At 39.6% G+C, this 12,383-nt stretch overlaps 1 protein-coding gene across 1 annotated transcript in view; it reads right to left on the bottom strand.

Annotated features, from left to right (window-relative positions):
• Positions 1-12,383, bottom strand: part of AIG1 (androgen induced 1) — a 124,510-nt gene that overhangs the window by 72,698 nt on the left and 39,429 nt on the right. Inside the window, exon 3 of the mRNA XM_039569538.1 lies at positions 2,872-2,973. Coding sequence (XP_039425472.1) covers positions 2,872-2,973 — 102 coding nt within the window. The remainder of the gene's footprint in view (positions 1-2,871; positions 2,974-12,383) is intronic.

The raw sequence follows: 12,383 nt of genomic DNA, 5'->3' as shown, positions 1-12,383 counted from the left end.
ATATTTCCAAAGTTCATTTCCTTCACTTTTCCAGTTTCTAGAAAGAATTTTTTCTATAATTCCATTTTTTTTTTAATGTTGAAAAAGTGTTGCTATGAAGGAGTGATGTCTCTGAGTATTAACAAGACATTACTGTGTGTTTGAGAAAATAGGGGTTTAGGTATAGATGGTATTGTAACTGCAAATAAGGGATGGAAAAGGAGGAAAAGAAAAAGGGGAATGAGAACTAATTACTATAAGCTTAATGAGCAGCAGGCACTGCAGCCCAAACCAATTCTTCCTGGGCTAATGCACTGAACTGGATGAGCCCTTCAAACAATTTCTTCCCAAAGCCTTCAAGATAGGCAACTTAAAATGTTCCTAATGTATGAATACTCTCAAATACTTTATTACATGCCCATATTACTAATGCAAATATGATTGCTATTATTACAGCCAGATTTCATCACTTTTCAGTCCTTTTCCATATATGGATTTTACAGGCCAATGTTGGCATTTGAGCAAGTTGTTACAGCTCGTCATAATACATTTGTCAGAAACTTTTGAAAATATGACTTTTTAATCAAAGTAGAAATCTTTTTTATTGTGCAAAATGTATAGTTTCACATTTTCCACTTTTTTTTTTCCTAAATAAATATTTTGGGGAAACTGCTATGAAAAAAATCTGGATAGAGTGTTCACAGGTTAAGTGACATTACACCTCAGATCCTTAGGAGCTGTACCAGGTACTGTGTGGGAAGCTCACACAAAAGTGGGATTAATCAGCAGTGTGACAGAAGCTAAACAACCCGCCTCTCACTGACAGATTTCACTCTGCCAGGGGTAATGAGTCTCTTGTGTGAGTTCTGTTGTGCAAAGTTGAGCTCCAGCATGGCCACCCTTGCATTCAGAAAAGTTATCATTGCATGTGCACAACTGCTGTCAAAATGTGCAGGAACGCATGGGAATAAATGTTTGTTTTGGTATAAAACAATAGCCAGGGATCCTGACTTTTCTAAACTGTATTCCCAGAGGTCCTGCCCTTTCACCTAGTGGGCATCTAGCATATTCCCTAAAATTTGCCATGTCAAAATTTTAACTACTAATAAGGGAGGTGCAAGCATTCTCAAGGTAGTTTAATAACCCTCTCATACTATGATGAGCAATGCATCAGAATTAATTAACATGAAAGCTGGTGAGGATAAAATGATAAAACATGAGAAAGAATGTGCTAAAATGTGGTGAAAAGCCCCACAGCCATAAGCTTCCCCTGTGATCTAGGTAAAGAACACTTGGATAAATGGAGACTGACACAGAAACTAATTCCTTTACAAAAGTCTTTCAAAAATGCTTTCTACAATATTTCGAGCTGAAAAAAAAGTCTAAGATACTTGCACACAATACATTTCAGCAAACTCTATGATGTCCAAAAATCTCAAACAAAAGCCCTCTTCACATATTTCATGAAGTATACATTTCTACAAAGCAACATGAGCTTGAGTTGCCTTTTAATTACAGCACAGAGAAGACTTCCTGAATAGCTACCACCATTTGCTGCCAACAACAATGTACATTCATGAAAAATGCTATGGGTTAGGCACTTCCAGTATATGGAATGTCACCTGAAAGAAATGTCATCAGAGCTGGCACTGATCTGTTGTGGGGAAAAAATCAAGATGTGCATGGTTTGGCAGAGTTTGCAAGTGCTCAGCTCGTAACCTCAAAACTCAAGGGAGGACAGCCTGAACAAACATAGCAGGAATCATCAGACTCTTTCCTCAGCTCTAGACATATATAATATCATGCTGTTCCTTTCAAAACATCATAAAACAGTACAGTATCTAGCAGAAGCTGATGCTCCTCTTGTCAGTAACAACTCTCATACTGCTCCTTTTACACAAAATCTGGGGAACAAATAAATAGCAGTGCCATCTGCCCCGCTCCACAAAGGACCAATTTATCAAGCCCAGCAATGGTGGACAAATCTTGATCTGCTGTGGTGATGAAGGGCACACACCCAGAAGGATGAGCTCTGCAGTCATCTACTGATGAACAGCAGTGCCAAATGGTTTGCTATGTCTTGATGAGGAAAACAAAGTAATAATGAAACATTTTGCACAGATGCAACTAGAGAAGCAAACATGACACTTTTCAGCTCCAAATGCTGCATAAACAGTAGAAAGTACCTGATGGCAAATTGTAGCCGTAATTTTCCCCTAGCATTTAAACATATAGTTGAGAGCAAGGATGTCTGACTTGACATAACAGAGAGGGATTAAAAGGTCAGATTTCTTCTCAAGAAACTACCTTTATGATTACCAATGCATCAATTTTGAAGCTTTGTGTTGATACATATAATTCCACATTATTAAAAATATTCAGATACAGGTTCTGCTATATAAGTTTGGTGTGCTTGAGTTATTTTTCTAAAAGCACACAAGTCCAAAAAATAGAGATTTTTTAAAAAAGCATTTTAACCAAAAGGTTTTCATCATGAATTATACTTTGGTAGAATGGTAACGAAACATTCAATTAAGTGTTTCTGTCATTTTACAGCAAGATTTGTCAAAGTCAGAACTTCTGTTCTATGGAAGAGTATCTTCTTCCTCATGACCATGGTGACACTTTTCTGGGAAAGATACCTTATACAGAAAAGAGCTGACCCCCACAACAAGCCTGGACATGTAAGTTCAAATCTCCAATTTCAATCTAATAAGGATTCAAATATGACTCCAGGAATCAAGGAAGGAAAGATGTTACTCTTCCTTGCAAATCACATTCCTTAATCACTTCTGAGGAGATTAGTACCAAGAGTATGCAGAATCATGCACAGAGAAATCAGTGTCTTACATTTTTGTTTATGCAAGGAAGTGTTTGCATTACTTTACTCACCATTCCGTGATTTAGCCATGCTGGTATAAAATTATCAAGCAGCTTTGGGTAAACCAGTTCCCTGTCATAGATATAGATGGTCCAAAACATCGTCACAACAAACTAAGGAGAAAAAAAGAGACATTTTTAAATATATGCTTCTGAAAAATAGTTGCATTCTTTAGATAGCAAAGTGAGTCACTTAGCAAAGGATTTATGGATCGATATGGACATTATTGTTCTTTGACCAAATACTGTTCTAATCAACAGTTTGAATCTGGATTACTCTTTGCATTCACTGAGGTTTTAACTTTTCTTCTCTTTTTTTCCCCCCTTAACTTTTAGCCAGGAAAAAAATCTCATTTTTTGACTTACATGCCTGTGGCCAAATTACAAGCGAATACTATACTTTAGCAGCAGATGTGGTACATAAATAATGTTCTTCCACTAACAGGATAGAAAACAAATGGAAAATCAGCTAAAATATCACTTGGAATTCATAGAACATATCAATATGAAAAATTCACTCCTGAACAGAAGCCTGTAAAGTCATATTTGCACTTTTCTTTGTCAGCCATCAAAACAGCATTAAAAAAAAACAAACAAAACCCTTTGACAATTCTCCACACAATTCAGGGACTGGGATCCACAGAAATGAGGTCTAGTATCCTGCACATTTGTCAATATGAAATTTGGCTTGGTTCTTCTCAAAAACTATTTACTGGGGGCCCAGAAAAAGACCATTATTTCTTCTAGACTGAGGACAGGACAGATGGATCAGATAAAAGTTTACACTAGGCTAAATTTTTGCCGAAGTGTTCACATATTCTTTAAAGATAACATGATATCTGAAAGGTAAAGATAATATAAACCCACAAAAATGTACAGAAATAACATTACCTTAGCTGTGGCAAGTAAGTTATTTTCTAATTAAAACACCACTGCTTTCTCACCTTGAATTTGAGTCATAGTTTTCCAGTAATAAAAAAGGCTTATTGTTTATAGCAGTAAAACCCAATATCTGGGCCAGGAGCTTTTCAATGACCATTTACAGGGGCTCTCTAAACAGTAACGATAAATCCAAGTTTACAGCTTGAGAGCCAAAAGATAGAACTTCCACTGAGATAGAAGGGAAGTATTCAGTTACATCCAAACTGATGTGGCACATGATCCTACAGTTCATTTAGAGGGTCAGTTCAAGAAATACAGGGTGAGCATAGCATGGACTGCAGATTACTAGCGTGTATAATGTGTAGGCATAAGCTCTTTCATATGCTTCTGGCTTTAGAACATTAAAATTGAGGTTTGCAGTTAATCAATGGCACCTTGTTCTAACCACAGACAGGCAGACTTCGGCCAGCCAGTTATGTGAATGACCTGAACCAGCACACTGTTCCCTCAGTGTGCATATAGTACATAGTTTCTTGGTTTCCAACACAGTTGTCCATCTGTTATGACAGCTATCGGTGCCTGCTCAGAATAAGCTTGGACTATTTTACTATGCACAGAGGCCAGGAAAGAAAATGGTTATGATGGACAGCCCAAAAATATTGCAAGTGTGAAGTACCCCACAAGAAATCTCTCTTCTGGGCCAGTCTTGGCATTGGCACAGTGCAGCTCTTTACGCACCTGCTGACACGTAAGTGCCAAGATATGAATAGCTGAACAGCAGGAAAAATGGAAGCAAAGTATCCTCTTCTCTATAGGCTTCCCAGAAGTCATGTATTATCACAGTGGGTCTCTGAGAACCTGCTAAGATCAACTGGGGCATAAAAACATCTTTGCAAGCACATGAAGACCAAGATTGATAATGCTTTCTTTCCAAGGAAGTCTTAAAACAAGAAAAATCAACCAGGATTAGGTTGAACTTTATTACACTGAACACAACAGAGCTAGCATGTTTTGACCTGTGATTTTTGTGTGGAGCAGAATAAAACAATAGACTTTGTCAAGGAGGTAAGACAAGAAAAGAGGGGACGTGCCATCTGTCCCTTAACCAAAGTCAGCCAATGGATAGAACAGGATCAGCCTAGCTGGTTGCAACCATCTGGAGCTACAGACGGCAAATGCTGCTTAGCAAAGCACTATCACAAGGCAGACATAAGGTAAAGGAAGTGCGCAAAACCAAACGTGTTACAGAACTAACCTGTCCCAGAGGATGACCTGACATGAGACTTAAAACAACACCCTGGGGAAGATTCCTTCCAGTGTTTGAATGGCTCACCTTACCCTTCTTTACAATTAGATCATTTGGATAAAATTTGGATAAAATTATTTGGATAAAATAAAAAAGCTATAAAAATTAACTATACTGATAAAAAGAATTATAATGAGGGCTTGCTACATAGTTACTTTGGCTGCTTCTGAATTTGTTTACTTTGATTAACGAGCAACTGTTGGTCTGGTACTTTTAAATCCCCTCTACTATGCTTACATTTTGCTACTGGTAGACTTTTATATGGGCTGAGCTTTACTAAGATCCCAGATGATCATGTAGTGCCAGACCATGACACAACTGAGCTGCTTCTTTACACTGCCTCTTGTAAAGTCCTGGACTTGCTCGACGAGTTTCTTATGTTTTTTTTAAACCCAAGGCAGCACACAGGAGAAATGAGACAACATTCTCAGGAGATTAAACAATGAACTTTTATTGGCAAACTTTAGAAAATAAGGGTACCTGGCAAATTTTAAAGCAACATTCAATCACACAGGAAGATTAAAAATCATTGCTTGAATTCTGGCATGATCTCAGCTACTGTAAAATCCTAACAGTGGCCTGTGACTACGTGTGTCTGTGCAACTGCTTTTATCTACTCTGGTCTCTCAGGGCATTCCCCCCTTGGTGGGGCTTTTGCTGTGCCAGTGGCTAATAGCCATTCTGGGGCTGGACTAGAGGTTTCAAGGGGGTGGGGGATGGAGCAGTGCAATATCCCACCTAGGTAGGACATGCCCTGCCCCCCTTCCCTTTAGTTGTTTTAAGGCAGTAATTATTTTCTCCAGTTTCTCACATGACCCTGAGGCTCAAAACAGTGACTGAGACCAGAACAATGGGCAACAGGATCTTCTTCTTCCATGGTGGCAGTGGTGGGATTCTAACCTAGCACAGAGAGGGAGAAAAAAAGTAGAGGAAAAAGAAGAAAATGTACAAGAAAGAGCGGACAATTGCTGCTTCAATAATCAAAAGTATAGGTCCAGTCAGTAAAGAGATTCCACCCTATGCAAGCCATCATCCCCCACCCCGTGAGTTCCAGAGATGGCAAGAAAGATGCAAATCAGGACCTGGGGCAGAGTTCATGAAACCAGTCTTTTGGCTGCAGCGACTGGAAGAGTTCAGCAGACTGGTTGGAGGTTTTCTTCACTTTTGCTTGTGCATCTTAAAACAGCATTTCCCTTTGGTGAGGTTCAGCATTTCACATATTCCTTGCCTATTTAGTAACAATTTATCAAGGATTAGACAGTTCTATAAAACCATCTTTGATACTTGCTGGACTTGTAAATTGAGCTCCAAAATGGCCTAGTGAGTCCAATTTAAGATTCTCTATTGCAATGTGATCGCACACCTCACCAAAAAATACAAACCTTAAGGATAGGCAAATTTTCAACAGTTAGTCTGCCTTACATTTTGGAGCTGGTAATCTTAAAAGTCCAGGTGTTGTTGCAACCCGAACAAATACACATTTCCCGTATTACCACCCTTACTTCTTCCACCAGCGTGGTTTCAGGGGGGTCTCCAGAACCCATATTAGAATCAATTATCTTATTACAATGCTAGAGATCCAAATTCCAGGATAAGGGGGAATATCAGGGTGCACCATGGGAAAGTTACATCAAATAAAAGTTCTACAACATAATAGTCTGGTTGCCTCAGGGGGATTAAAGCTATAATGAAAACTCGAGCCATTCCTATCTACTTTCATATTTTTCTAGTCAGGGTCCTGGGTTCAAACCAAATACCTTCCTAACTTACTAAACATTTCACTGGTTTCCAAATCCAAAATTCTTTCTTCTGACATCTTGACCTTCTTATGACTTTTTTGCCTACAGCTGGAGAAAACTTTCCAGCTGCCACTTCAGTCTCTGTCATCAACCCCCTTCTCTGTATGATCACAATTCATACATTGCTTTCCACTACTGCATGTGGTTCCTTTGGCATCAAACTACACTTCCTTCTCAAATCAAAGTAATTTTATACCTTGCTCTGAGGAGGCAGGAAGAGGTATACAAATCTGATTTCATAATCATATGGAATCCTGTCTGAGCTTCCAAACTAAATTCAGGAAGGAATCTTTTCCACCTGCAGCGGCAACCAGAGAGGAGACACAAACAGCCCAAGACAATGCTTGTGACATTTATACACATACTGAAAAACTACTGAGACAAAACACACACGAATATAAACATCACAAAACATATTAAGGTAAAAATATATACAAAAAATCACTGCAGCAAAGAACTGTGTAAATCTTCAGTCCTGTTGCCACTTCATCATCTCACAGCCACATCTTTTCATGGAATACCTGTAGAAGGAGTGAGCAAAGAAAACTCTGTCCTACTTCGACTGGTTTTAAAATGAAGGAATTATCCATCTGGTGTTAATTTTGTGTTCTCCGCCATGAGCATCTGTGGTTACCCATGCATACATGTTATGGGGTGTCTTTAAGACCAGCAGGACTTCCCCAATAGTTGGCAGGCCTACCAGCATTGGCTGACCTGGAAAACGTATGGGCTTCCAGGGATCATCAGCCCCTTGGTTTCCAGAAGGGGTGGTAGGTGCCATGGGGCAAAATGCTGTAAGTCATGGACATCCACTTATTCTCAACAGGTCACTGACTTTGGTCACAGTGTCCCATGGTTGATTAGGCCACTTTGGATCCTGAGGTCTCAAAAACCATTTTGGGAGACTGTTTGTCGTTTCAACTATCCCACTGGCTTGTAGATATAGAAGCGGGTATGGAACACCCACAGTATCCCTTCAGTTTTTGCCCATTCCTGGACTATTCCTGCTGTGAAGTGACTACCATTATCTGATTGCATTGATTTTGGTTTAGGCAGGAAACTGAACCATTATTTTAATCCTTTCACAGTACTTTCCCCTGTAGACCATGCCACCACTTTAGCCTGCATCAAACTTGAGACTATTTGAACTCCCATCAGCACATACTGTTTTCCTCCTGATTTGTTAAAAGGACCAATGCAGTTGACCTGCCAGATTTCCCACAACCTCTTTCCCGTCCTTAGGTGCAGGGGAGGATTTTGCAGGGGGTGTTTCTCCAGTCTGGTGCAGCATTGGCTGCAGACAGAAATAACTGTTTCATAAGCCCTTTGGGTGACAGGCCATCCTCTACTTACCACCATCTCTCTTAACAAGTCTTTCATTCCAGAGTAGCTGCATGCTTCACAGGCAGCCATTCCAATAAATATCTCCATTTCTCTTCTTGTTCTGCTTCCTTTTCCTCAGCTAAGACAGCTAACAGAGTGATGGAGTCTACTTGGTTATTTAAGATGTGGGCTGGATGATCCCCCTTCTGATAGGCTGCTACCCATCCAACTGATATCATTTTGGCTCTTGCACTTTTCGGAATTTCTCCCCACTTCTCTTTCTGCCACACCAGCACCCTTTATACCTATGTGTGCCAGTGGCTAATAGCCAGTCTGGGTCTGGATTAGAGGCTTCAGGGGGGTGAGGTATGGAGCAGTGCACCATCCCACCTATGCAGGACTTGCCCTGCCCCTCTTCCTCCCCCCCCTTTAGTTGTTCTGAGACAGGACTCGTTTCCTCCGGTCTCTCACACTTACGTAAACCTCACGCAGAACTGCGGCTCTTGTGCTCATGTTGCCCTCCTTGTGGCACAATTCATGACTCTTGTGGAGACAATCAACGTACTATACTCACATGCCAGGCTGAATAGGCTGCTCATATGAAGCAGAAAAATTTCAGGGAGCCCAATATTTTATTTTCCTTTGTTTCCAAGGCAAAATGGCACAAATATTACCTTCCATTTCCTCTGTAGATGAACTCAAGGCATTGAATTCAAGGAAGAAAACAGGCACCAGCAATTGTTTTTACATTTCTTTGCACAGGAGCCTCCTGAGATTGCCAGCTTTGCAAAGATAGTGAGTACTGGTTAAACATGAAGTTAAGCAATGTATAGAACAGAGAAGTCCCTCGTTTGCTACATATCTTGTCTAGGGTCTGTAATGATTCTGTCTGTAATGATTATCTGTCTAGGGTCCAGTCATTACAGACCAAAGGAAACCTCGAATTTACAAGAAGACCTTGGAACCTGAAAATATAGAATAGCTCACTTATTACAGGCATCTGAAAGACTGCTGAGCAAATACACAGCAGCAGAAAAAAAGTAAGGCTGAAAACAAAATGCTGTCTTCCCACTTAAGGAGGTACTCCTTAAGTGTTTGTCCTCTGTCTCTGAAGCTTCACAGGACAAGAGAACAGCATGTGGCCCTATCAAGAGAAAAATTTTAAAGGACAAGTTGGGAAACGGATGGATATTCAAAAGAGAAATCAAATGGCTTTGTCAAAACACTACAAATGGAAGCAAAGAGAAACTAAGAAAGTAAAGCCAATGAAAAGAATTGTATAATTCGCACTTCTACATGAGTCCAACCAAGAAATGTTATGGAAATGAAGAATGAACCCAGTGGAACTTTATTTTCCTACACTATGTGTTTTTGGTTTTGGCTGGGCTGCACAGTTCAGTCATTTCCTGGATGGCTAATGACAAAGAAAAAAAACCCCAACCCTTGTGACCCTGACACAATTTGTTTTAAGTACAGTTAAAGGTAAGCTTTCTGGCTATCTCCCAAGATATTTGTGGTTAACTGCAAGTATAAATACGTTGTTTGTGAACTTCTTTGACAGTTAGAGCTATTACATCTTGAAGAAAAGTGTTGTTAAAGGCAGACCACAGTTGGTACAAATTGGCATGGTACTGGCTTTAGGTGGGATTGAGAGCTAGCACAGCAATACACCAAAGATATTTGAAAAAGGCCAGTGACAGAAATCACAAGGGGTGGGAAATAAAAACCAGGGAAAACCCCTCTTGGAAAATAGACTTCAGGGGGCAACTGTACCACTACTCACTAATGTTCCCATCACCAGTCATCTCATCACAACAGATGAGGTTAAAATCTAGAAGAGAGATTTTTTGCATGGTTGAGTCAGTTATGGAAATAAAATTAAGTTGTAGTCTGGTCAAGTAGCGAGGTAACTAGGAAACTGCAGAACGCCTACACATTTTTCTTGGCATAAGATCACAGATCAGCATAACTGATGATCTACAGAAGGGTGATCAGCTTTCCTTTTGACTCTACTAGTACAGAGAAACATGAAATAAGAAAGCATGCCTGGCATTCCCTCCTTTGTATCACAGGTTTTTAAACCCATAAAAGTGTAACAGAAAAAACAAGGTAATTCTAGTCAGTTTAGAGGCATAAACAAACATAGCCATTAATGCTACATGATATAAAATGTCTGTGGTAGAGTTTGTGATTTTCTAGGTAGCAATCTCTCTTTTAATATGTAACAAGATCAATTTTTGTTCTTCCTACTTCTATTAAACACAGGGTTAAACAACCAGAAATGCCTGTTTTATCTCTTCTTCCTTTTGTTCGGTACAAATTACAAGAAACATATTGATAAAACCATATACAGTTTACACAAAACACTAATTAACTATAGAAACTTGGAAACTTGATCTATGTCAAACAAATAGAAAAAAAGTAGGGATAAGCTAAACCACTGGTGAAATGTCTGACTTTTAAGCATGTCTCACATTACTCTAGGAGTGTAAATTACTCTCAATATATATCTCTTTTACACAGATAAAGGGATGGCAAGCCCAAGTAATTATTGATGAAAATTGGTAATGAACTTCTAAAATACCTAGGCAAGCAATTTTCGTCAGTGGATGCTTCCTAATCTCTTAGGCATTTGAATAGTATTGCAGGCTTACAAGAACTAAAAAGGGGCTAGGAAGCGCTGCCCACAGACTTTTTGTAACGTAAGGCTTTACTGCATAGAAAATTAATCTGTTGATTTCGGATTTGATTCTCTAAAGAGTCATGTTAAAAAGAGCAACAATAGGTAAATAATAGCCATTATGTCCTTAGAAGAGGTTCATGTTTATTTCTTAACTCTCTTGTGAAATACAGGCTGGCAATTCAGTTTATTCAGAGCCCCTGAAGATACGCAATGCATATCACAACACTGGAGAGATGTGATTTGATGCATAGATTTTTCAAGTTTTGATTTGTTTGCAAGACTTGATTCGTTGTGAAGCCACAAAAAGAGATTGTTTACCCCCGGGCTGTTCTTCCTCTCCTTTGGAAGGTGGGAGGAAGCTGGTGGTCAGACTTCCCAGACGGTTTGTATGTAATAGTTTTTTAGGAAGTACTAAAAATGAAAAACTTTGCTTTGTTGCATTTTTTTTTCCCACATCATTGTTTGACCTGGGAGTGGAAACCTCTTTTCTCATCTGTTTTTCAGAACAAGTCATCTCAAGAGCTCCAGTAAGCAGGAAATACAGAAAAAAATGTGGTGAATTGCTCTTGAAAAGCTGCAGTTATTAGGCTTTAAAATGTTCCCCTAGTATTTGCATTATTGCCTAAACATGCCCTGTGTAAAACACTGAGCAATAAAAATAATTTAGATGTTAATGTAACTGACAAGTACTTAAGCATGACCATACTGTTACATTAGAAACCCAACAAAGATTTTATTCACATCCGCCCCATTTTTATGTGTGAAGGTTCCCTTGTGTCACTACTGGAAAACACTGAGAAGCTCCATGGAGAGCTAGGTGGGTGAGTCTCAAGGAAAGAAAGTTTGCATTTCAGATTATTTTCCTTTTTTCCTTTTTTTTTTCTGGAGTGAGGAAGCTGCTAATATGAGAAACGAGGGAACTCTTTAACTCTTTTCCTGCAGACACTCTGGTGTTTAATAACTTCCTTCTAACGAGAACCTCCATCATAGCAAAATTTCACTGTTTTCTTCCACATAAATAGCTCTTCAGATGACAAAATCTGCGTTAGATGTTTGCTGCTTTTGGGCCCTGTGCTCTTCCTACCTGTAATCCCTCCAAAGCAGAGCCTGCAGTGCCTAGCAGTCTCTCAAGCACTGGCCAGGCTTTGGCAAGTGGTAGCTGCAGTGTGGTGAGATCTCTGCTGCTGGTGAGCATCAGGTTTCAGGAAGGAGCTGACACCAGTGCAAAGTTGTGAGGTGCTGCTGTTTGTCTCTCAGTAGCCAGCACAAAAAATAACAATGAAAACAACCCTTTTAGGATTTCTCTGTAAGATGTAAAGTGGTAAACAATTGTTCCCTCTCACCACAGGAAAGTCACACTTGGAAGTGGAGCATATCTGTACGATGAACATGGCCATTCCGTGCTATGTTTGTTTAAGACACAAGTTGTTCTTGTATGAAACCCTTGGGAAAGCAACCCCTTGGGAAAGCAACTATCTCCAGGTACGCAACACATCTCTCGGGAACTGCTAATATGTAACTGCTGAGCAAC

Source organism: Corvus cornix, chromosome 3 (assembly GCF_000738735.6).
Source record: "Corvus cornix cornix isolate S_Up_H32 chromosome 3, ASM73873v5, whole genome shotgun sequence".
NCBI classification, from domain to species: domain Eukaryota; kingdom Metazoa; phylum Chordata; class Aves; order Passeriformes; family Corvidae; genus Corvus; species Corvus cornix.
The sequence above is the reverse complement of the archived record's forward strand: the minus strand, read 5'-3'. Positions and strand labels throughout refer to the sequence as shown.